This window comes from Hyperolius riggenbachi, chromosome 12 (genome assembly GCF_040937935.1).
Source record: "Hyperolius riggenbachi isolate aHypRig1 chromosome 12, aHypRig1.pri, whole genome shotgun sequence".
NCBI lineage: Eukaryota > Metazoa > Chordata > Amphibia > Anura > Hyperoliidae > Hyperolius > Hyperolius riggenbachi.
This window is the reverse complement of record NC_090657.1, coordinates 26310591-26338043: the sequence shown is the minus strand read 5'-3', so window position 1 is coordinate 26338043 and position 27453 is coordinate 26310591. Positions and strand designations below refer to the sequence as shown.

At 43.4% G+C, this 27453-nt stretch overlaps 1 protein-coding gene and 1 long non-coding RNA gene across 8 annotated transcripts in view; one reads left to right on the top strand and one right to left on the bottom strand.

Moving 5' to 3' along the window:
- Positions 1-27453, top strand: part of LOC137541406 (uncharacterized) — a 1168812-nt gene that overhangs the window by 138249 nt on the left and 1003110 nt on the right. The window lies entirely within an intron of this gene.
- KCNH6 (potassium voltage-gated channel subfamily H member 6) overlaps positions 1-27453 on the bottom strand; it is a 541700-nt gene that overhangs the window by 94932 nt on the left and 419315 nt on the right. For both annotated transcript variants that reach the window (XM_068262676.1, XM_068262677.1), the window contains exons 5-6: positions 17570-17995; positions 13111-13510 (exon numbers count right to left, since the gene is read on the bottom strand). In XM_068262676.1, coding sequence (XP_068118777.1) covers positions 13111-13510; positions 17570-17995 — 826 coding nt within the window. The remainder of the gene's footprint in view (positions 1-13110; positions 13511-17569; positions 17996-27453) is intronic.

Here is a 27453-nt window from a genome sequence, read left to right as displayed (position 1 = left end):
CTTTAGGCATGATAACCATTGCACCACGCTGGTGAAAAGCCAGTTTAGGCGTGATAAGTTTAGGCATGATAAGTTTAGGCGTGATAAGTTTAGGCGTGATAAGTTTAGATAAGTTTAGATCGCGCGCAAAGTCCCGCACACAAAGCAGCGCCATTAAACTCTATGCAAAGTGCACCAGACTTTGCTAGCGCAAAACTTTTGATCAGCTGTGCACTGCGGTGCTAACCCAGTTGGTGCTTAAACTTATCACGCCTAAACTTATCACACCTAAACTTATCACACCTAAACTTATCACACTTAAACTTATCACACCTAAACTTATCATGCCTAAACTGAGTTTAGGCGTGATAAAGGGCTTTTCACCAGCGTGCTAACTGTTAGCACCGCTTTGTGAATCAGGCCCCATGTCTGGCAGTTTAAAATAAATAAACTGTATGTGCATCAGCCAATCAGACTATAGCTTTGGTATTTTTAGTGAAATTCAGGGAATGCTAAAGAGGAACTTCAACCCTAAACAAACATACTGTCATTAAGTTACATTAGTTATGTTAATTAAAATAGATGGGTAATATAATCTTTTACCCACCCTGTTTTAAAAGAACAGGCAAATGATTGATTTCATGGGGCAGCCATCTTTTTGGTTGAAAGGAGGTGACAGGGAGCATGAGACACAGTTCCAACTGTCCTGTGTCCTGATCATCCCTCCCAGCTGCTAGGCAACGTGAATAACAACATAGGAAATCCCATCATGCTTTGCACAGCATCAGGGGGAAAATGCCCGGGCAGTTTTCTTTGAAGGGGCGGAGCTTAGCTTTTGTGCAGCTAAAAATAAGGCTTAGATAAGAAAAACAGAGTTCTGATGCTGTGAAACTGTTAAAGAAACACCAAGCCTTTTCAGTGCTCCTGAGTAGATTTTTAGTCTGGAGGTTCACTTTAACCTCTCAGGAGGTTTTCTCCGGCCCTGCTTGGCCGATTTGTTTAATTTTTTTTTTGCTGCACGCAGCTAGCACTTTGCTAGCTGCGTCAGCACACCGTTCGCCGCCGCCCTGCGCTCGATCGCCGCTATCCGTCGCGCCACGCGCCCCCCCAGACCCCGTGCGCTGCCTGGCCAATCAGTGCCAGGCAGCACTGAGGGGTGGTTCGGGACTCCCAATGACGTCCCGACGTCGGTGACATCATCCCGCCCTGTCGCCATGGCGACGGGGGAAGCCCTCCAGGAAATCCCGTTCTTTGAACGGGATTTCCTGATCGGAGATCGCCGAAGGCGATCGAAGCGGGCGGGGGGATGCCGCTGAGCAGCGGCTATCATGTAGCGAGCCCTGGGCTCGCTACATGATATAAGAAAAAAAAAACTGCTGCGCTGCCTCCTGGCGGAATTTTTTATACCGCCAGGGGGTTAAGTGTCATTTGGCATGGGCAAAACCAGGGGTGTAGCTAGAGGGGAGCAGCCCCGGCGACTGCAGGGGGGCCCAGAGCTGTAAGCCCCATCTACTACTTCACTCCTTCTGATATAGGGGTCCATCCTTCAGATCAGGTGGTTTTATGGTTACACTTGCTATGGATGTAAAGATTATGATATCTAAACTTGTTTTATGACCCTTACAAAATGGACCCTCAGACTGTGAAGGTCATGAGGAGTAGGCACAGAAAAGGGTGTGAACATTGGGTGGGGGAGGGGCATCAAAGTTTTGCTGGGGGGGCAAAAGATTTGTAGTTACATCCCTGGGCAAAACATTCCTATTTGTACTATAGGTGAGAGATGTAACAAAAAGCCTAGCGGGTCATCACAGACCCATGTTATATTTTATTTTACAATTAGAGACGGTATATAGTGTGAACAAACTGCTGCTGTACAAGAGAAGCATCAGTTATCATCATACTCCTTGATGTACTGAGCCAAAGTTCGGTTGCATTTTCTGCAGTAACCTCTTAAAATGTCTAGCTCAGTGGTCCTCAAACTAAGGCTCGCGGGCCGAATGCGGCCCCCTAAGGCTTTTTTACCGGCCCCCCACACAAAATGTATTACTTATAGATGTGGTCAGCTACATTTTTAAATATTGGTGGTCCACATGTAGAAAAGCAGTGCTGGCACCACCCATCCACATGGAAGCCAGAAAGCAATAATTCGCTGGTTTCCAATCACATTCCACATCAGGTGACACTGCTGTCCAATTGGACTTCAAGTTGTCACCTGAGTATGCTTCACTGTCTGGCCCGCAAAGACATCATTTTATGTATACTCCGGCCCCCCAGCAGTCTGAAGTATGTTGACCCGGCCCTCGACCCAAAACGTTTGGGGACCCCTGGTCTAGCTTATACATTCCTTTTTCTGAAAGTGGTTACAAAGTAATGATTTTTGCCAACATATGAAACAAATAGCTTTCGAGGTCTTACACATACTGGTGTCAGCTTGATTTCTACATCCTTCAGCTTGCTCAAGCAAGGAAGGAGGATAGATTTCTATAATGTCCACTGTTAAACACCTCTGCTTGCAAAAGAGCTATTTATTACATTTCAGCAGCCACCTCCACTGTGTATGGTGCGGGGTGTGAGGCAGCCTACACTCTTGCTCTTCATAGAGGTGTACAGGAGCCATGGGTAGTCATATGACTTGGGTCTCTTGCTCTCTGCATATGATTGCCAGGCAAAGAACCAGCAGGCTGTCAATTTGGGCCCTGTTCCAACACATAAGACATATACACTGTGTTTCCTCTATCCATTATCTAAATACTAATCTCTGGGGCAGATCAGACTTAAATGTTTAATTGAACATTACCCTGTGTAGTTTGCTAATTGACTTTGATTAATTGAGTTTTATCTCAGCAGTAATTTAGCATGGATGCTCACTGCAGGATCTGACATAAGACAGCAACATATCGCAGCAAGACAGTAAAAATGACTAATTTATATACAGTATTTTAATACCTATACAGATAATGCAGATAATGTTCAGGATAGGCTTTATTAATGTTTAGTACAGAATAGATATTTTTGTTTTTACGGTAGTTCCTCAGTAAGGCCAACATTAAATATCAACTAGGTTTTATATTTGACACTTGTATCCAGCTGGTGGAGCACCAAACCATTGACTTAAAAACAACTCTAGAACAGATCTTATACCATGCTGGAGACTGACAGAGGCAGAAGAGAGAGCCCCTCTGCCTTCTCAACCAGCTCTGTTAATAAGAAAGGATTCTGTCAATTTAGGGTTACAGAGGGTAACTTCAGGTATGCAATGCAAACGGTCAGGTCATGATTTTAGAAAGCCCTTGTGGTAATCACCACACGTCTTTAATGAAGTGAGCATTAAAGTGATGGCTTCCTTTTCTCCTTGTACACTTACTGGGAATGGCATGAATGAGCCCACAATTATTGATACTTAAATATTGATCGAGTAACCTATGAATGATAATTGTTGAAAATTCTCCAGGTTTTTTCACTAACGGTAGTATCTAAAAAAATTTACTTTTTATACTTTACTAAATTTATTTCCGCCAGTGCTTAATTGGGCTGCAGACTGTGATCTTATTCAGTATATTGTCAGGAGTACATATACGCTTTAGCAAAAGCTGAAAATTACTTCATATTTAATTGTATTTATTTATTTTTTTACTTTTTCAATGTTATTTTACTGGGTTGTCTACAAAGCTGGTACCCTAGTTGTTCATGAGTTCTCTCTTTAGCTGTACTATGTCTGAAGTGTCAGAAATCCAGACAAAATGTCCTCTTTTCAAGATTACCAAGATAGGATGGTCACTATTTGTATAATGCGTTTGATGGGTTCAGGGTTTCAATACAGGAAATATGTATGTTGAAACACCTTATGTTGTCTGGTGTAGGTTGGCATAATTGCTTGATAATTGGCGTTCAGAAGTCAAGAAGGATGATAGAAAATATTAATCCAGCATGAAGCAAGATATTTTTGTGACAGACGTGTCACTAGCATCCACAGTAACAGACACGTTGCTAACGACTAGAATTCATAGAAGTATAAATAAAGTCAGCTCTGAACCCTGTAGTGGACAGTAATTGAATGTGTGTACGTTGCATAAAATGGAGTCTAGCATTCTGTAACTTCTGGTCTAAATCACAACCATCTACAGTGAAGCTATTAAATTTGGTCTGTTGCCCTAGAATTAACATTTAGCCAAGGAGTCAAAAAATGCCAACATGCACCTTGAGGATTATTAACCATTATTTGCATTTCCCCCAATCTATGCTATTTCAAGTAGTAAGTCTAAATGTGTTTGTTTTGGTTAGCTTTACTTTATCTTCATAAGTTTACAAACTAACGTTTTATACATCTTCAAAGCCTTTTTCTTGGCAAACTTTTAAAGACTGTAGCCTCCTTCCCCCTCCCACTTGTCAAACAAGATGCTAATTAATTATTCAAAATGATTCTATATTCCTTATTTTTCATGTTAGCTCTAGTATTATGACCACTGCTGGGCTGTGTAATTACCAAACTTCCTGGGAGCCTGCAACAGGAACCACCTGTTATGGAACAGCCGTGAGAAACGCAGGCAAATCGGGAAGATTTGCGCAGTCAATTTTCTGATCGCTTCTTGGTTAGATTTGCCCAGTCATTGCAGCAACAGAATGACATTCCTTCTTTTTAAAAGACAGTTTTTTTTCTCCTTTTACCAAATGGCAGGAAGCTTCAGCAGAGTGTCCCAGGCACCCAGCTGTGCTAAGGGCCCATCCATCAGATGACGTTAGATAAGTAGCCTGACAGAAACAATTTAGAGGAAGGAGAGTGAGACTCCCCGGCCCCGATCACAGCAGGGGAGCCGACACGTAGCCTGCTGTCCTAGCTTCAAAAGAGCCTTCACCTAGAACTGACCTGCTGTTACTCCTAGATGTATATAATATTCCATAAACTGCTATATGTGTCATATTTCCTGTGTTGCTAGGCTGGCAGGCCATCCAAACTCACATAGCATGCTGGGCCTTGCTTGGCGCTGGTACTGAAAAAGTTTCAGAACATTCTAAATAAAGGGCTGCCAGTTAGGCAGTTCAAAAGTGCCCTAATGATACCACAGGGGTCCTACCCCTAATGTTTTGTATCAGGGTGCTGGGTAAATCGGGACGGACCTGAATATGTAAGTAAATCTGCCCTGACCTGTACGGTTCTGTGAGATAGAGCCCATATATGATTAGATATGATTTTTGGTCCCCCAGGGGAAGGGGGAGGACTCATCTCATGTTCTTTTTTTTAACAAATCAGTTTTTATTTTGAAAAACACAAAAAGGCAGTACAGGGAGAACAGAATTATGCTCCTACAATCAGGAGGATACATCCATCATACATTATAATCAGAGCCGGCCTTTGGGGTGGCAAGTGGGGCAATCGCCCCAGGCCCGGGCTGAGGAGGCCCCGCACCCTCTGCAGTGCTGGGGAGAGCGGGCATAGTTGTTAAAAACTCACGTGTCCTCACCCGATGCTCCACACAGCTACCATCTATTTCCTCTTCCAGCATCTGTGTATTGGTAACAGCGCCCCCTATGATGACATGATCGCATGTCACCACAGGGGGGCACTGTTACCAATACACAGATGCTGGGAGAGGAAATAGATGGTAGCTGTGTGAGCATCCGGTGAAGACACGTGAGTTTTTAACAACTATGTCCGCTCTCCCCAGCACTGCAGCCACCTTGCTATCTAACCTGTACTGCAGGGCACCTACCTATCTAATCTATACTGCAGGGCATCTACCCTATATAGTCTATACTGCAGGGCACCTACCTATATAATCTATACTGCAGGGCACCTACCTATCTAACCTATACTGCAGGTTGGCACCTATCTAACCTATACTGCAGGCACCTATCTAACCTATACTGCAGACACCTATCTAACCTATACTGCAGGCTGGCACCTATCTAATCTATACTGCAGGGCTGGCACCTATCTAACCTATACTGCAGGCTGGCACCTATCTAATCTATACTGCAGGCTGGCACCTATCTAACCTATACTGCAGGCTGGCACCTATCTAATTTATACTGCAGGCTGGCACCTATCTAACCTATACTGCAGGCACCTATCTAATCTATACTGCAGCCACCTATCTAACCTATACTGCAGCCACCTATCTAACCTATACTGCAGGCTGGCACCTATCTAACCTATACTGCAGGCACCTATCTAATCTATACTGCAGCCACCTATCTAATCTATACTGCAGCCACCTATCTAATCTATACTGAAGCCTGGCACCTATCTAATCTATACTGCAGGCTGGCACCTATCTAACCTATACTGCAGGCTGGCACCTATCTAATGTATACTGCAGGCTTGCACCTATCTAACCTATACTGCAGGCACCTATCTAATCTATACTGCAGCCACCTATCTAACCTATACTGCAGGCACCTATCTAATCTATACTGCAGGCACCTATCTAATCTATACTGCAGGCACCTATCTAATCTATACTGCAGCCACCTATCTAATCTATACTGCAGCCACCTATCTAACCTATACTGCAGCCACCTATCTAACCTATACTGCAGTCTGGCACCTATCTAATCTATACTGCAGGCTGGCACCTATCTAACCTATACTGCGGGCTGGCACCTATCTAATTTATACTGCAGGCTGGCACCTATCTAACCTATACTGCAGGCTGGCACCTATCTAACCTATACTGCAGGCTGGCACTTATCTAACCTATACTGCAGGCACCTATCTAACCTATACTGCAGCCACCTATCTAATCTATACTGCAGCCACCTATCTAACCTATACTGCAGTCTGGCACCTATCTAACCTATACTGCAGGCTGGCACCTATCTAACCTATACTGCAGGCACCTATCTAACCTATACTGCAGCCACCTATCTAATCTATACTGCAGCCACCTATCTAATCTATACTGCAGCCACCTATCTAACCTATACTGCAGTCTGGCACCTATCTAACCTATACTGCAGGAACCTATCTAACCTATACTGCAGTCTGGCACCTATCTAACCTATACTGCAGGCACCTATCTAATCTATACTGAAGCCACCTATCTAACCTATACTGCAGGCTGGCACCTATCTAACCTATACTGCAGGCACCTATCTAACCTATACTGCAGGCTGGCACCTATCTAATCTATACTGCGGGCACCTATCTTAATCTATACTGCAGGCACCTATCTAATCTATACTGCAGGCACCTTCCTATCTAATCTATACTGCAGGCTGGCACCTATCTAATCTATACTGCAGGCACCTATCTAATCTATACTGCACCACCTACCTATCTAACCTATACTGCAGGTTGGCACCTATCTAACCTATACTGCAGGCACCTATCTAACCTATACTGCAGACACCTATCTAACCTATACTGCAGGCTGGCACCTATCTAATCTATACTGCAGGCTGGCACCTATCTAACCTATACTGCAGGCTGGCACCTATCTAATTTATACTGCAGGCTTGCACCTATCTAACCTATACTGCAGGCACCTATCTAATCTATACTGCAGGCAACTATCTAATCTATACTGCAGGCACCTATCTAATCTATACTGCAGCCACCTATCTAACCTATACTGCAGTCTGGCACCTATCTAATCTATACTGCAGGCTGGCACCTATCTAACCTATACTGCGGGCTGGCACCTATCTAATTTATACTGCAGGCTGGCACCTATCTAACCTATACTGCAGCCACCTATCTAATCTATACTGCAGCCACCTATCTAATCTATACTGCAGCCACCTATCTAACCTATACTGCAGTCTGGCACCTATCTAACCTATACTGCAGGCACCTATCTAACCTATACTGCAGGCACCTATCTAATCTATACTAAAGCCAACTATCTAACCTATACTGCAGGCTGGCACCTATCGAACCTATACTGCAGGCACCTATCTAACCTATACTGCAGGCTGGCACCTATCTAATCTATACTGCGGGCACCTATCTTAATCTATACTGCAGGCACCTTCCTATCTAATCTATACTGCAGGCTGGCACCTATCTAATCTATACTGCAGGCACCTATCTAATCTATACTGCACCACCTTCCTATCTAATCTATACTGCAGCCACCTTCTTATCTAATCTATACTGCAGGCACATACCTATCTAATCTATACTGCAACCACCCTCCTATCTAATCTATACTGCAGGCACCTACCTATCTAATCTATACTGCAGGCTGGAACCTATCTAATCTATACTGCAGGCTGGCACCTATCTAATCTATACTGCAGGCTGGCACCTATCTAATCTATACTGCAGGCTGGCACCTATCTAACCTATACTGCAGGCACCTATCTTAACATATACTGCAGGCTGGCACCTATCTATCTAATCTATACTGCAGGCTGGCACCTATCTAACCTATACTGCAGGCTGGCACCTATCTAACCTATACTGCAGGCTGGCACCTATCTAATCTATACTGCAGGCACCTATCTATCTAATCTACACTGCAGGCACCTATCTAATCTGTACTGCAGGGCACCACCCTACCTAATCTATACTGCAGGCACCTATCTAATATATACTGCGGGGTACCTACCTAACTAATCTATACTGCAGGCACCTTCCTATCTAATCTGTACTGCAGGGCACCTACCTACCTATCTAATCTGTACTGCAGGGCACCAACCTGTCTAATCTATACTGCAGGGCACCTATCTATCTAATCTATAATGCAGGCACCACCCTATCTAATCTATACTGCAGGCACCTATCTAATATATACTGCGGGGCACCTACCTAACTAATCTATACTGCAGGCACCTATCTAATCTATACTGTAGGGTACTTACCTACCTATCTAATCCGTACTGCAGGGCACCTACCTGTCTAATCTATGCTGCAGGCACCTATCTAATCTATACTGCAGGCATCTATCTAATATATACTGCGGGGTACCTACCTAACTAATCTATACTGTAGGCACCTATCTAATCTATACCGCAGGGTACCTACCTACCCATCTAATCTGTACAGCAGGGCACCTACCTGTCTAATCTATACTGCAGGGCACCTACCTATCTAATCTATACTGCAGGGCGCCTACCTATCTAATCTATACTGCGGGGCACCTACCTATCTATCCTATACTGAAGGCACCTACCTATCTAACCTATACAGAGTGTGTGCTTCCACAACATGTGTATCCACAGCATATGTCTATAGGCCCCGCATATGACACTCGCCCCAGGCCCCGCGTACTCTAAGGCCACCTCTGATTATAATATTAGTACCATACCATGACAACAAAGAGCAAGAATAGCAGATAGTATAACTTGGTACAGAATCCTGGTAAAGTATCACTGTTGCATTTATAGGCAAATTGTATACTTGAGACACCTAGGGACGATTCGGGTGTCTGGTTAATAATTATAGTACTAATAATATGTACATAGTGTAGGAGAACAACACTGCGAGAGAAAAAGAAGAGCAAGCGAGGAATGAAGAGATAAGTGAAGAGGAAGAGAAGGAAGAGACAGAAGGGAAGAAAAGAAAAGGAACTCTGGGCTCACCTCACCCGAAGAGACAACACACCCATTGCTAGGATCCATTAGATCTTTATGAAGACAGAAGGAGTTAGAGTTCTATATTAGAACCTGCTGTCATGGCATTATTGTACCATGGTGCCCATATCTTATGAAATCGTTGTGGGCAGTTACGGTTTTTATATGTCATTTGATATAGAGTAAGGGCAATATTAATAGTTCGTTTCCAGTGATTAATGGATGGTGTCATAGCCCCCTTCCATACCCGTAGAATTTCTTTGCGTGCATAGAAGCATAATATACGGATTAAATCATCTCATGTTCTAAGGGGGTGTGCGGTTCCCGCCCTCACTCCCTCCTACTGGATCAGGGGTATAAGAATGGCAGAGGACCCAAAATCAATGTCCTCCACTTTGAACATCATCCTGATTTCATCCTTGCCAGCTTGAGGACATGCTGGCACTTGGTTTGTTTGGACTTTGCTACTGAACTGAACTGAACTGAAACCAAGAACTTTATGAGTTTTCCCAAATGGACATATTTCCACAAACTCTAAGTATTTTCTCCCTTTTATTTTCATACTGGCTATGAATGTTTCTATAATTGTTGATTTTAATAATTTTCTGTATATATTAATTATTTATAGCGTTTTAATCAACGACGCTAACCTAATTTGTTTATTCAGCTACCCTGCTATTCAGCCGCACAAACTGAACCCTGACTTCTGAAGAGTCGCTAATATTGTTGCTAGCTAGACAGAATAGAGTGTGTTTAACCGTTTTATTTGTAGGTCTAGAATCAGCCAGTCAGTGGGCTCCTCTGTCCCATGGTAACAGAGGTGGTGGCAGTTATACCCTGAAATAGTGTGTAATTTGTAATTACCGTAACTCACAGGCTCCCTTCTAGTCGGTCTGCTGCCAAAATTCCAGCCGTTTCTGCGCACCGATTGCGACCACAGCTTGCATGGTCTGTGTGCTGAAACCGATTGGAAGGCATTTTGCAGTCCGGCCACTGGGGGTCCTGTGACACCACCTTCCCCCATTTGCAGACACTCTTGCCCAGCTGAACCCATTAGGATGGGGAATTGAGTTGCAGCTTGGCCAAACATCACCTCACAACCTTAATAGGAGGGGCGGTGAACTGCATCTGGGCCACACACACCCTCCTAGAAGGCAGTGCTTCTCTGGTGGACCCAGGGACAGAGAGAACAGGGTACAGCAGGGATTACGTCGCCACCGCTGATAACATGCATTAAAGCATTTAGAATTTTTTTATTTTTATAATGGACCATTTCCTAGGGATTATGAAAGCATTGCTTGAGTATTGCACTTATCTCCTGACTAGAACAGTCTCTATTTTGACCTATGACACTGTACTGTTATCAAATCATTTGCATGATCTTGTTTTGTTGTGAGTTTCCTGTATGTCCTACCTTGTATGTTAACCCATTTACAGTGGCTTGCAAAAGTATTCGGCCCCCTCGAAGTTTTCCAAATTTTGTCACATTACTGCCACAAACATGAATCAATTTTATTGGAATTCCACATGAAAGACCAATACAAAGTGGTGTACACGTGAGAAGTGGAACGAAAATCATACATGATTCCAAACATTTTTTAAAAATAACTGCAAAGTGGGGTGTGCGTAATTATTCAGCCCCTTTTGGTCTGAGTGCAGTCAGTTGCCCATAGACATTGCCAGATGAGTGCTAATGACTAAATAGAGTGCACCTGTGTGTAATCAAATGTCATTACAAATACAGCTGCTCTGTGATGGCTTCAGAGGTTGTCTAAGAGAATATTGGGGGAGCAACAACACCATGAAGTCCAAAGAACACACCAGACAGGTCAGGGATAAAGTTATTGAGAAATTTAAAGCAGGCTTAGGCTACAAAAACATTTCCAAAGCCTTGAACATCCCACGGAGCACTGTTCAATCGATCATTTAGAAATGGAAGGAGTATGGCACAACTGTAAACCTACCAAGACAAGGCCATCCACCGAAACTCACGGGCCGAACAAGGAGAGCGCTGATCAGAATTGTAGTCAAGAGGCCCATGGTGACTCTGGACGAGCTGCAGAGATCTACAGCTCAGGTGCACAGCTCAGGTGGGGGAATCTGTCCATAGGACAACTATTAGTCGTCCACTGCACAAAGTTGGCCTTTATGGAAGAGTGGCAAGAAGAAAGCCATTGTTAACAGAAAAGCATAAGAAGTCCTGTTTGCAGTTTGCCACAAGCCATGTGGGGGACACAGCAAACATGTGGAAGAAGGTGCTCTGGTCAGATGAGACCAAAATGGAACTTTTTGGCCAAAATGCAAAACGCTATGTGTGGCGGGAAACTAACACTGCACATCACTCTAAACACACCATCCCCACTGTCAAATATGGTGGTGGCAGCATCATGCTCTGGGGGTGCTTCTCTTCAGCAGGGACAGTTAAGCTGGTCAGAGTTGATGGGAAGATGGATGGAGCCAAATACAGGGCAATCTTGGAAGAAAACCGCTTGGAGTCTGCAAAAGACTTGAGACTGGGGCGGAGGTTCACCTTCCAGCAGGACAACGACCCTAAACATAAAGCCAGGGCAACAATGGAACTGTTTAAAACAAAACATATCCATGTGTTAGAATGGCCCAGTCAAAGTCCAGATCTAAATTCAATCGAGAATCTGTGGCAAGATCTGAAAACTGCAGTTCACAAACGCTGTCCCTCTAATCTGGCTTAGCTGGAGCTGTTTTGCAAGGAAGAATGGGCAAGAATTTCAGTCTCTAGATGTGCAAAGCTGGTAGACACCTACCCTAAAAGACTGGCAGCTGTAATTGCAGCAAAAGGTGGATCCACAAAGTATTGACTCGGGGGGGGGGGGGGGGGGGGGGTGAATAATTATGCACATCCCACTTTGCAGTTATTTTTTTTTTTAAATGTTTGGAATCATGTATGATTTTGGTTCCACTTCTTTCGTGTACACCACTTTGTATTGGTCCAATAAAATTGATTCATGTTTGTGGCAGTAATGTGACAAAATGTGGAAAACTTCAAGGGGGCCAAATACTTTTGAAAGCCACTGTATCTATTGTACAGAGCTGCGTAATATGTTGGTGCTTTATAAATACAATAAATAATAATAATACAGCCGTTTCAGTCACACCTGCAGCAGACATGTAGCTAATGTAGGTCAGGTCAACACTGTGAAGTCAGAATACCTAGTCTTCGTGCTCATTCTAGATTACTGACCCCCCAAAATATTAAACTCAGTGGATCTATACACAACCAGGGAACAAGCATTTTTAGAGCAAGGTAAATCAATTCCACTTTCATTGTAACAATAAACATGGATGGGTTCTAGATGAGTTTTTCTTGGCTGTGTGATGTTAATAACATAATCTTTAATTTTCAATACATTGCCAGCAGAGAGTTTTCAAAATAGCCAATTACCTCAAATTGCTCTTATTTGAGGTAACCTTGGCAACAGTATTCCCTGTAGCTTGTTTGGAGTGATGTTGCCACTAGACTGTCTTGAAGCTCCCACCTTGCTGGAAGAGCAGTTAGTTGCATGGGAAGGGAAACTTTTTTTTTTAATGGAAAACTTTACAGTGCTTGTTTGAATAGAAAATGCAAGACTTTGTACTTACATCCAATCAGCATGACGCAAATTGAGAAGACCTTCTCTGAGTTGGTATTTGGAGAGACGTTGCCAAATCCAACACTTGTCAGGCTGCTAAAGGTGAAGTACAGTGCTGTGACATACTTGTCCTTAATGGTAGGACCAGATTTCGAGTCGGTGTCATTGTACACCTTCCCAATCTGGATGGCCAGATTGTCCAGCCAGCCAATCTTATGCACCATGTAGGGCCGTTCCACGTTGCCAATGGCGTACCAGATGCAGGCCAGCCAGTGAGCTATAAGAGCAAAGGTGCACATGAGAAGAAACAACACAGCAGCACCATATTCAGAATATCGGTCCAGTTTGCGGGCAACTCGAACCAAGCGTAGTAACCGAGCTGTCTTCAGTAGTCCAATCAGAGTTGTTGTCTGGAAAATAAGATTTGGAGAGTTATAGTATACATTATATTGTCTTTCATAATGCTCTTTGCGACTGCATTCTGTAATGATCTGTTATTGCTTCATATGCGGTGCACCATGCTGAAGAATGTAGAGAAGATGCTTCAAATAAACCAGTTCTGAGGTGTCTAATCAGCACTCTGAAATTTGGAGGGTGGAAGGTGCACCTAGGGCTAAAATAAAGCTTGTTGGAACATAATGTATACTACTGTCCCTGGGGTTTAGTGATTCTTTCTTCTGGCTAAGGCAGAGGTAACCAAGTTGAAGACAATAGTGTTGTTTTTTTATCGTCCACGTATGTACGTGCATGTTTGTGTACTCGGTGAGTACAAAGTGGAACTAAGGAAAGAAACATTGTAGCCGTCCCCCTCTTAAGCCTTATTAATAATTCTAAATCATCCTATGGGTTGGGAGGCCAGGAAGATAGGTGATGCCAGTGAACACAAGGCTTCACCTCTTGGCCAACTCCAACCCACCCATGTTATTTTTTTTTGGGGGGGGGGGGGGGGTAGCACTGGCTGGATAGAGTAATGGTTAAGGGCTCCACCTCTGACACAGGAGACCTGGGTTCGAATCTCGGCTCTGCCTGTTCAGTAAGCCAGCACCTATTCAGTAAGGAGTTCTTTGGGTGAGACTCCCTAACACTGCTGCTGCCTACTGAGTGCGCTCTAGTGGCTGACTCACAAGCGCTTTGAATCCGATAGGAGAAAAGCGCTATACAAAAAATGGAATTATTATTAAAAAGGAATTATCTCACAAGTGAGGGGAGAAAATCCCCCTCATTTGCAAAACACATACGGTATGTTCCACTGTGAAGAAATAAAATGATGAGAGCTTATAGAGCTACCTGGTCATTCCCTTAATAAGAGAACACCCAAATAGCCACCCCAATACAGGTAAGTAGGTAAATAGGTAGTTTCTGATCTCTTTACATTAAGAGTAAGGTGAAAACACCCTAAACCATGAAAAAGTATTTCAATGAAATAATACATATTGTTTTTACAGTATTTCTTTAAATTACAGCGCCACCCAATGTTCCACTATTCTTCTACTTATTCATTGGTGTTCTTCTATTCATCCAGACTTTGTAATATTCTGGCCTTTCTGGAGGGTGCCGTCCCACTGCCCCTTCTCACACCAGTCCATGCTGCAATTGAGTGCCCAGCCACTATCTGCATTTCCTTCCAAGGTTTCCGCTCTATTTGTCTTAACTGACGGGAAGCCTCGGTGGCAAATCCACATAAGTCTTGGTAGGAAATTCACAGTAGATCGTACAGTATTTGTCATGATTCTGTTTATAGAACATGTATGGTACTGTGCAGAATGTATACATTCACAGAGAAGTTTTAAAATAAATCACTAGCTTGTGACATTACCAGCACTAAAACTAAGATAAAATAATTTAGCCTTGACATTGGTTGGGTAGGAAGCAGAGGGAGGGGCCATTTGAAATGTTTTGATAGCACAAAAAAAACTAATTTGCAGAATATTTTACACTGGGAAAATTATTTCCATGTATGCATTTAAAACTACAGTTTTTTTTGTTAATTTTTACATTAGTGTCAAGTGATTTTTTGTTTACTTATTCTCTTATGCTTTAGGAATTCAAAATATGCAGGTTTTTTTAGGTGTGAGCTTGGGGAGATTTGTTGGTCTTACAATGGTTCTGAATACACCAGCTCCGTCCACTCGGTAATCACCTTATTTCTCTAACACCCCCCCCCCCCCACAAATGTGGCTTCCTTTTCTTTTCCCTCCTCACAGGAAGTATAGCACCAATTCCCCTCCTCCCATAGCAAGTTCTGTCACCATTTTTGCCACCATAAATAGTTTGACCAACATAACTCTCTACCACATACCAAATGTGGCTCCATAGCTTCCCCCACCACCACTAGAGTGGGCAGCATAAGCCCCTGTCACCCCATCATAAAGAAGCATGGCCAAGTCTACCCCACCCCAATGTAACTTTTCTTTCAGATGCCACATAGAAAGTGTAGCCAGTCTAGCACTCCTCTCCCAATAGTGCCTGTGGATACTATAAACTCCCCCCATAGCACATGCGTCCCGCCCTCTCCCACATGAAGTGTGGCCAGTATAACAGTAATGACCCCATGACCCAGTAGGTGTAGCCAGAAAAGCAGCCCCCTACCCCCACAGTAAAAGTAGCTAGAAAGTTGGCTCCTCCCCCCTCTCATCTTTGTAGCCAGAAAAGTAGCTCCTCTTCCCCCCAAAAGCAAATGTGGCCAGTTTAGCAGCCCCCCAATTTGTGTGTGGGAGTGGGCAGTATGAGAACCCCCTCCCATCATCCCTCAACATATGGAGACCCAGAGCTACAGTGGAAGAGTGAAGCTGCCCTGCTCTGGAGTAGGTAAAATACCATACTCTGTTACGCAACACAGCAAATTACAGGGGAATGGGAGGGGGGGGGGGGGGGGAGGCTGTGGGATAGGTGTCTGTGGAGCAAACCCCTTGGTCTCTAACCCTCACCTTCCATGCAGTTGGGACAGGGAAGGCTGTGGGGGCTTTTGATATGCTGCTGGATTGTGCATCAAAGTAATGTTTATAAAAAAAAAAGAGAAACTATTTAAAATGCTACATTCTGTATTTACAGTACTTAGGATGCGCCCAAGGTTGTAAGGATAATGATAAAATAATTATAAAATGATAGTAGAGGACTATGTGACACGTTACATTGCATTTCGCAGGTCCAGACAACTTCATCAGGTTAATGTGCCTAATTGACAGTCACTGCTATAAGCAGCACCAGGACAAACATCATCTTTTTTTTTTATAACTTCTTTTTATTACAAACATCATCTTAAAGCATTCAAATGGGGACATGCCTTAATCTATAAAGGGTCTTATTTGTTCTGCATAAGGTAATAGCTTCAGCTGTATAGCTTATGTTATGCATAAAAATAAGGTTAACTGTATGCATCGGTTTTATTGACCTGCATTCAGGCTTTTCATTCATAGATGGTATCATTATTCAGACTTGATGCAGGTAATGCTATGGCGGTCATGTCTACCTCACATGGTACATAACAACTGTCTTCCCAATGGACCCAGTGCAACATTTCTTGCTAAGCTATGTTTAGATTTGTAGATGGTCACCTTGTGCTGACATTTAGGCTGCTTCCACACAGGGACGTTACAGGCGCACGTTAGTGCAGCCTGTAACGCTCCCCCAACGCACAGCAATGTAACACAAGTGGGCTGTTCACACTGCCCACGTTGCGTTACATGTAACGCTGCACGTTCTTCCGAAAGTGCAGCATACTACAGCGTTACAGCGACTTAAGCCGCGTTAGACTGTTTGCACATGCTCAGTCATGTTGGGGAGGAGCGGAGAGTGGCCAGGCACATGGCAAATTAATATTCACTGCACGTTGTGACGTGCAGTGTTTACTTCCTGGTGCGGCCGTTCTGTGCGGCGATTGGCCGGCGGGACCACGTGATGCCACATGCGTCCAAGAGTACGCATCACGGCATCACGGACGCCAGAGTGAGCTGCACAACGCGGCTCATTCTGACGTCCACATCGAAGAGCACCAGGCCTTGCGTTAGGTGCACGTTATGCAACCTTAACGTAGCACCTAACGCAACGTCTTGGTGTGCAAGTAGCCTTAAGCAAGGTACATGCACTATTTTTTTTACACTAAAACTATTGTTTGTGATTATTTCAGGTAACAATTTAGTATAAATGCAGGTGTTTCCTGGTGTTGGTGACCTCTTCTTCAGCAGGTATGGACTATATGCCCAACTGCAACTGCTGTTACCTCCTCCTGGAGTGTCAGGCAGAGTTTTTGAAAAATAATCATCAGCAAAATTTCACATTAAACAATTTCAATTTATGGTTTTGGGCTCCCTGACGTGTTATAGTTTTGGCCTAGGCTCCCAAGGTTACACTGTATAGTAGAAACCTTATGTAGAGAAATACATGTCCCTGGACCTAGGTCCATATTGGTGAAGTTCAGGTGTTTTTTGTAAACTTTTCGAGGCACATAGTTAAGCTGATAGATCTCTTACCTCATCTGATCCTGTTCTGTAGATAAGAAGATCAAAGGGAATGGCTGCTACCATATCTATAAGGAACCAGCCTTTGAAGTAGTGGATGGCAATCTTGGCTGGGTGGCTTACCACCTCATCATTTATGTTGACATAGGTTGTGCGGAAGTTGATGACAATGTCTATAATGAACATAATGTCCACTATCAGGTCCACAATGTTAAGAGGGTTGCAGGAGTAGCCACACTCCCAGGTCTTCCCCTCCTCCTGGTCGTTCAGCAAAAACGCTGCTGAATAAGGGGTAAAGATAGCGGTGTAGATAACCAGCAGCAGGATTAACCAGTCCCACACGGCTTTGAAAGGGCTGTAATGGAGGATGGTCCATCGGTGTATCCGTGGTGCCTGCAGCTTGTACTCTGGCAACACGTCTGCCCCCAGGGAAAGGACCTGTGGATGGCAAGAACTCAATCATTTCAATGTATTATTCTCTTTTCTTATATAGTACCAATACTTTCTAAAAATCCTGGCAGGGTGACGTTTCCTACCATAGTCAGTCAGTTACCCATACTGCACACACAGAAACCATGTACCATTCCTGGTCTTTTTTTTTTCTTCTTTTTTTGGAGTGGTGAGAAAAAACCCACAACATGGAAAAAGCATACAAACCTAATTCAGCTACAGTGGGTTTTTTTGGAAACAGTGGCATAAAACATACAGATAAGTTAACTGGCTTCCCTCTAAATTGGCCCTAGACCACTACACGATACACACATAGACATATGACTATGCTAGGGATTAGAGTGTGAGCCCCTTTGAGGGACAAAGACATTATACTCAGTACAGCCCTGCGGAAGAAGTCGGTTCTATACAAGTACTAAATAATAATAAATGTCAGAACATCTGTCAGGTTTTTCTTTTTTGACTTGGTTACTGCTGAAGTTTATTTATTTATTACCTTCTGTTCCAGTGACCAACATATCAGGATTTGATGGGAAATCTTTCCAATAGATAGCAAATTACCAGTAAAAACCCCACAGAGTTTGTAATACCTGGTACACACAAGGCAATTTCCCGTCAGTTCGACTGGTCAAATCGATAATTTCCAACAGGTCCGATCTGATTTCCGATCAATTTTGTACAGAAGTGATTGAAAACACGATCAGAAAAATGATCGGAAATCAGATTGGACCTGTGGAAATTATCAATCTGATGGAAAATGGGAGAGTGTGTACCAGGCATAACCTGAGTACTTTATAGTAAACAAGCAAACTACTGGTAAGTAGAAAATAAAAATCCAATCTAACTCACTAACTGCATGTACTGTAAAGGTGTGAGCTATTTGAAAAATGCAAAAAAAAGTTGCTGCTAGATTTTGTATAACTGTCTAGATCTACAGTTAGGAGATTATAATTCACTCTCTCAGGTATTGCAAAGAACTGGATTTGAGGGAGGGAAATCTCAAAAGACATGGGCCTCAATTCACTAAGCTCATCCCCTGTCTTTAATAACATTTCTGAGCTGTTTCCAAGTTATCACCATGGTGATAAGGCATGTAATATTCACTAAACAATTTACCTCAGGCAAGCCTAAAGTTAACTCTTCTATCTTTAAGTTAAAGAGACACTGAAGCGAAAACAAAATGATTATATAATGATTTGTATGTGTAGTACAGCTAAGAAATAAAACATTAGGCGCAGAGACATAAGTCTAATATTGTTTCCAGTACAGGAAAAGTTAAGAAACTCCAGTTGTTATCTATGCAAAACAGCCATTGAGCTCCACAACTTTGAAAGTCGCAGAGAGCTCTGTCTTCTGAAGCTTGTTGTAACGCTCTTAGCTTCCAGCGGCAGGTCCCGCGGCGTCTCCGGCGTGGTCCGGGCGAGCGGCGGGACTTCACATCCGATGTCCTCTGGCGGCATCCCCAGCTTCCCTCCGGCGTGCACGCGACGGCCGATAAGCATTATAGGCTTAGGAGGGGGATCTAGCTGAGGTCAGCTAGATTCTCCTCCTGGGAGTGTTGGGGAATTGGGATCTGTATATGAGGCCAGTGCTTTCAGTCACTCACTGGCCTTGATACTAATCAGTTCGCTGGTTCTAGGTCTACCTAGCTACTCTGAGCTACATAGATATATTGTGTAGATGCTCAATATATATGTACTCCAGTTAGTCAGTCTTTATTATTTTCGTATATATTCTTGTAATATTATTGGAACATCTCATTGTGTATTATCTGTGTACCGACTTGTGCCTGCCTATTGACCTCGCTCCTGTCTAGTCCTCCTGTATCGCTGCCATCTGATATCTGTTACCGACTCGGCCTGTCCCTGACTACGTTATTGCCTAATCCTTACAATACGGCTTACATCTGACTTGTGTGTATGACTCTGCTCGATTATTGACTACGATTTAGCATAGCTACTCTGTACCTTGATATCTCTGACTGGTGAACGATCTTAGCCTGATCCTGACTAAGCTACTACCATGTTGTATATTACCTGTACGCTATCACACCACGCACCAGCGTGATACTTGTTATCTCAACTGTCAGTCACTGTATTGTTTTTTGTACTGCAGAGGACAGGTCAATAGTTCACTGGCCTGCTCTGTAAAATCATTTAGAATGCTGAGTAGTGTGTAAACTGCAAATAATAGAGAGTGATGCAATTGACCTGACCTACATTAGCTACATGTCTGCTGCAGGTGTGACTGAAACGGCTGTATTATTATTATTTATTGTATTTATAAAGCACCAACATATTACGCAGCTCTGTACAATAGATACAGTGGCTTTCAAAAGTATTTGGCCCCCTTGAAGTTTTCCACATTTTGTCACATTACTGCCACAAACATGAATCAATTTTATTGGAATTCCACGTGAAAGACCAATACAAAGTGCTGTACACGTGAGAAATGGAACGAGAATCATACATGATTCCCAACATTTTTTACAAATAAATAACTGCAAAGTGGTGTGTGCATAATTATTCGGCCCCCTTTGATCTGAGTGCAGTCAGTTGCTTATACATATTAGTAACAATGGAGGGTATAGCGACTGGCACTACGGCGGCACTCAAAATATGTCACAGCTTGCAAAACAAAGAGGCATTGATTCCACCAGGTATCCGCACATATACAGCACAGCGTGCTCAGGATCAAGAAAACAAAGATATCAAACTCATTCACAACAAAGATGTATGAAGATCCGGCACTGCTTCTCGCTTTAAAAAGAGCTTTATTGCCAGCGGCTCTTTCAATCATGCAAAAAAGTTTCCAACAAGTTTCCAACAAGGTAAATTATGCGGTAAAAACATGCAAGGTGCACATACCCGTTGTGGTTAGTAAAGGCTGTGGGGCATGGTGGTAAGAACGGCCCGCCTAACGTCCGTTTCGCTTCAGTAGCGTCTTCAGAGGCAGTGTGGCAATTCACGACTGTCCGTTTCCGGGTTAAATACTGTATGAGGAATCATTTCCGGGTCGCGTCGTAGCTTCTACGCGTACAAAAGTACGCATGCTCCCACTAACGTACGCATGAAAGCGTAATGACGTCAATGGAGAATGCGCACATTACCGGAGCTCCCCTGCGTCGTTTCATGCTTACGTAATTACGCATACAAACATCGATGCACGCATGCAAGCGTATGAACATCGATGGGAGTATGCAAACCATGCTTAAGATTGCCATTTACAAGTCGGATCTAGCAATCTGCTGCATGGCCACAAGGTGGCAGCACAAACGGGTATGGGCTGGTGTATTAACAATTTAAAAAGGTAAAATATATAGGGGAATATGTCTGCACATCAAGAGATGCAAAAAGCTCCCCACAAAAAATTGTTGAGGGCTTCATGGAGCTAAGACTGGGCAGTGGCCCCCCCGATAACAAGAATTCATTTGAAAGAATATTTTCTACTGATTAACATATTAAAGCAAGTCGGAGACCCACGTCCCAATCAGCCCCATTATGGCACTCCCGATGCGCAGAGATCGCCCCCATCCTAAAAACAACACACTTCCTATAGTAAAGACATATAAATGGACCTACTCTATACTCTCAATTTTTAAAGCTAAACCATACTCTAAGGATCCAGGAAACATGCCATTTCTATATTTTCGTTCAGGCCTAAAGGGCCCATCGCATCTGTTTTTATGATCCAATTTGATTCCTTTCTTAAGAGTAATCGTTCTCTGTCTCCTCCTCTATGTGGCACTGGCATATGGTCTAGGCCAGCAAAGGTTAGGCAGTTCGCATTGCTTCCATGAGCCATCCTGACATGCTCTATGAGCCTTGGGCATCCTTTCCCTGAATCTACAGATCTGAAGTGCTCCAACACTCTCGTTTTCATTTCTCTAGTTGTCATACCTATGTAAAACCGGTGACATGGGCACCATATTATATAAACCACAAACTTTGTTTGGCAAGTAAAAAAGTGTTGTACTTTCGTGTCCACAGGACCCACTCGTACATTTCTCCCTCTGCCTAATTGTGGGCAGATTGAGCAATGCCCACACCTGTAATTACCTTTGGTCTGTCCTCTTTCTAGCCAGTTAAGTTCCCTTGGCATCGTGAACTCACTGGAGGTGACTTTATCGCCTATGGTTGGGGCTCGTCTAAAAGTTATCAGGGGCGGCTCCTTGTAAATATCTTTCAGGGATGGATCCTGTTTTATTATATTCCATTTCTCTAAAATATTGCGCCTTATTGCGTCTGCCATTGGATTATAGTCAAATGAGAACACTAACCTCTCTCCTATGTTTTTATTTGATTCTTTCATCTTTTTCTTTTTCACTATATCTTTCCTATCTATCAAGCTAGCTTTTTGTATTGCTTGGTCTAGTTCTGTCTGAGTATAACCCCTATCCAATAGCTTTGCTCTAAGGTCCATTGCTTGTTCAAGGAAATCATCAAAAGTGGTATTGTTCCTACGCAGGCGTAAAAACTGGCCATACGGTAGTGATTTGAAGACGTGAGATGGATGATAGCTGGTCCGATGCAAGAATGTATTTCCTGATACTGGCTTCCTGTAGCCTTTTGCTACTAGTTGGTTCTCTACTATGCATAATTCTAGGTCTAAGAAGGCTACCTTGTCCTTACTGAATTCATGTGTAAATTGCATGTTTTCTTTACCATCATTCAAGTAGCCCATGAATTGCATAAACATCTCATAAGTCCCGGACCAAAACACCAGCACGTCATCCACGTATCTGGACCATCTCCTGAGGCCTCCCCCATGGGGAACACGCGGAATAAGGTTGTCGGAGCTAAGGTGGCAGAAATCAAACTAGGGAGGCTGTGTGAAAAAGAAGTTAAGATATTTTGGACAGTAACTACTCTTAAAAAATATAAAAGTAAGAAAATTGTGGCAAGAGGGTTTAGGAAGTATCAGGAACCAGCAGAATACCAAAATGATACCAAGTTCATGGAAAAATGGCGTGAAGCGCATCTAACATACGTAACAACTTTACAAAATATAGTCCTAGAAAGGACCGAAGAGGAGCATACGGGGATCCAGAAAGAAATAAAGGATCTGAAAGAGCAATATAAGGGTCTCGTAGACCAGGAACGCTATAGTGGAACCCTAAAGAAAATCGATAAAAGGCTAGCCCCAATTCAGGAGGAAATAAAGAAAAGGAAATTACAAAAATATCTTAGAGATACCGACGATTTTAAGGCCGGGAAAGAGTTTAATTGGGGTTTTTCCAGACCACGTTTTAGCAGACCTGGAGGTCCGAGACCACAACGTCCTAAGAAAGGTTACTGGACGACAGACACAGAGACCAGTGAAGAAGAGACTGCAAAAGTAATACCCAAAAATAATAAAAAAAGCAATCTTGAAAATAATCAATCAGAATGTGCATCCAATCCAAAGAGTGCCCCTTTAGGGAAAAAACACGCAGAGGAAGGGGCCGTCTCAAAAGGAAAAGGAGGGAGGCAGCTAACTTGGGAGGACAGCCAGAGCAATCCAGTCCAACAGAAATCAAAGAAAAGGAAGTACTACAGAGGGAACAACAAATAGAAATAGTCAACTTGAGCAAAACACCACTACCGGCAGCATGTGAATCAATATTGAAGAAGGGACTTAACTTTTCGGTTACACAGAAATTCGATTTTTGCCGGTTTAAGGTGGATCTCTATAAGGGAGTGAGAAAGATGAGCATCAAACAATTTTTTCTGAAGAGAGAGACCTTTCTTCAAGCTAAAGCCGAAGAAGCGTCGGTGGGCCCTTTGGGGTTTACGCCAAATGCATCTTGGACAGATGAGGATTTGGGGAATTTAAGGATTTTGGAGGAACTTCTAACAGATAATAGGGAGCATAGTGAACAGACCCCCCAAATAGAAGATCACCTAGAAAGCCAACAAAAATGTATACCTTGTAAGTCAATCAAACCATTCCCGGTGACCCAGGGATCAGCACTTGATATTTTCCAAAGTCTAGTGGAGAAGGACATTAAGGCCCTCACATACACCCAAGCAGATCCTAATTTAAATCAGGATGAAATGAAAGCTCTACAATGGTTTAAGGAAAGACCAGAACTAATAGTCAGAAAAGCTGATAAAGGGGGAGCGATAGTGGTACTCACAGCAGAGCAGTATAACAAAGAAGCTTTACGCCAGCTAAATGACCCAACGACGTATAAAAGAGTAGCAGGGGATCCAACTTTTAAATTTCAAAATGCTATGAGGTCGCTACTGAGAAGGGGGGTGGAGGGGGGCTTTCTGTCCAAGAAGCTAGCAGAGGATCTTTTGCCAGAGTTTCCTAAAAAACCTATCTGGTACCATTTACCAAAGATCCATAAGTCCCGGACCAATCCACCGGGACGTCCCATTGTATCGGGTATTGGTTCCCTCACCGAAAGAATGTCTACGTGGTTGGACCATCTCCTGAGGCCCTTGCTAGGACGGGTGCAGTCCCACCTCAGAGACACATTGGACGTGCTTGAAAGCATAGAAGATGTGGTCTGGAGAGAAGGGGATGCTTTGGCGACCATAGACGTGGTGAATTTATACAATCGCATACCGCATGATATCGGAGTCCTTGCTGTAAGGACGTTTTTGTCTCAGACTGACAAAGATGAGAATTTCATTGATTATATATGTGAATGCCTCTATTTTGTACTTACGCATAATGCGTTTATGTTCGATGGTAGGTGGTACTGGCAGCTGTCCGGCACAGCTATGGGGACCTCGGTATCATGCACATACGCCAATCTTTTTTTGGCATGGTGGGAGGAGAGGTATGTGTATGGTACCGATGTTCCCCATGGGGGAGGCCTCAGGAGATGGTCCAGATACGTGGATGACGTGCTGGTGTTTTGGTCCGGGACTTATGAGATGTTATTGCAATTCATGGGCTACTTGAATGATGGTAAAGAAAACATGCAATTTACACATGAATTCAGTAAGGACAAGGTAGCCTTCTTAGACCTAGAATTATGCATAGTAGAGAACCAACTAGTAGCAAAGGGCTACAGGAAGCCAGTATCAGGAAATACATTCTTGCATCGGACCAGCTATCACCCATCTCACGTCTTCAAATCACTACCGTATGGCCAGTTTTTACGCCTGCGTAGGAACAATACCACTTTTGATGATTTCCTTGAACAAGCAATGGACCTTAGAGCAAAGCTATTGGATAGGGGTTATACTCAGACAGAACTAGACCAAGCAATACAAAAAGCTAGCTTGATAGATAGGAAAGATATAGTGAAAAAGAAAAAGAGGAAAGAATCAAATAAAAACATAGGAGAGAGGTTAGTGTTCTCATTTGACTATAATCCAATGGCAGACGCAATAAGGCGCAATATTTTAGAGAAATGGAATATAATAAAACAGGATCCATCCCTGAAAGATATTTACAAGGAGCCGCCCCTGATAACTTTTAGACGAGCCCCAACCATAGGCGATAAAGTCACCTCCAGTGAGTTCACGATGCCAAGGGAACTTAACTGGCTAGAAAGAGGACAGACCAAAGGTAATTACAGGTGTGGGCATTGCTCAATCTGCCCACAATTAGGCAGAGGGAGAAATGTACGAGTGGGTCCTGTGGACACGAAAGTACAACACTTTTTTACTTGCCAAACAAAGTTTGTGGTTTATATAATATGGTGCCCATGTCACCGGTTTTACATAGGTATGACAACTAGAGAAATGAAAACGAGAGTGTTGGAGCACTTCAGATCTGTAGATTCAGGGAAAGGATGCCCAAGGCTCATAGAGCATGTCAGGATGGCTCATGGAAGCAATGCGAACTGCCTAACCTTTGCTGGCCTAGACCATATGCCAGTGCCACATAGAGGAGGAGACAGAGAACGATTACTCTTAAGAAAGGAATTAAATTGGATCATAAAAACAGATGCGATGGGCCCTTTAGGCCTGAACGAAAATATAGAAATGGCATGTTTCCTGGATCCTTAGAGTATGGTTTAGCTTTAAAAATTGAGAGTGTAGAGTAGGTCCATTTATATGTCTTTACTATAGGAAGTGTGTTGTTTTTAGGATGGGGGCGATCTCTGCGCATCGGGAGTGCCATAATGGGGCTGATTGGGACGTGGGTCTCCGACTTGCTTTAATATGTTAATCAGTAGAAAATATTCTTTCAAATGAATTCTTGTTATCGGGGGGGCCACTGCCCAGTCTTAGCTCCATGAAGCCCTCAACAATTTTTTGTGGGGAGCTTTTTGCATCTCTTGATGTGCAGACATATTCCCCTATATATTTTACCTTTTTAAATTGTTAATACACCAGCCCATACCCGTTTGTGCTGCCACCTTGTGGCCATGCAGCAGATTGCTAGATCCGACTTGTAAATGGCAATCTTAAGCATGGTTTGCATACTCCCATCGATGTTCATACGCTTGCATGTGTGCATCGATGTTTGTATGCGTAATTACGTAAGCATGAAACGACGCAGGGGAGCTCCGGTAATGTGCGCATTCTCCATTGACGTCATTACGCTTTCATGCGTACGTTAGTGGGAGCATGCGTACTTTTGTACGCGTAGAAGCGACGACGCGACCCGGAAATGATTCCTCATACAGTATTTAACCCGGAAATGGACAGTCGTGAATTGCCACACTGCCTCTGAAGACGCTACTGAAGCGAAACGGACGTTAGGCGGGCCGTTCTTACCACCATGCCCCACAGCCGTTACTAACCACAACGGGTATGTGCACCTTGCATGTTTTTACCGCATAATTTACCTTGTTGGAAACTTGTTGGAAACTTTTTTGCATGATTGAAAGAGCCGCTGGCAATAAAGCTCTTTTTAAAGCGAGAAGCAGTGCCGGATCTTCATACATCTTTGTTGTGAATGTGCTTATACATATTGCCTGATGAGTGCTAATGACTAAATAGAGTGCACCTGTGTGTAATCTAATGTCAGTACAAATACAGCTGCTCTGTGAGGGCCTCAGAGGATGTCAAAGGGCTCGTTTCCACTATTGCGGTGCGGAATCGCCTGGATTCCACCACTGATGAAATCGCATGTGAATGCGATTCCCAATGCGTTTTTTGCCGCAAATTCGCGTGCGAATTCGCATAGGTGAGGGTATATGCGATTTTAACCATGTCACTGCCTGTGTGAATTTACATTTGTACCTATGCGAATTCGCATGCAAATTTGCGGCAAAAACGCATGGGGAAACCGCATGCGATTTCCCTATTAAATACATTGCATGCGATTCGCATGCATTCCACTCGCAGGCGAATTCTGCGGCTCTTTTGTGCGTTTTTTCACCGCTGAAAAAAACGCACCTCACCAACGCTACAGTGGAAACAGGCCCATCCACTTGCATTGCATGTGCGAATCCACATGCTTTGGACGCATGCGGATTCGCGATAGTGGAAACGAGCCCTAAGAGAATATTGGGAGCAACAACACCGTGAAGTCCAAAGAACACACAAGACAGG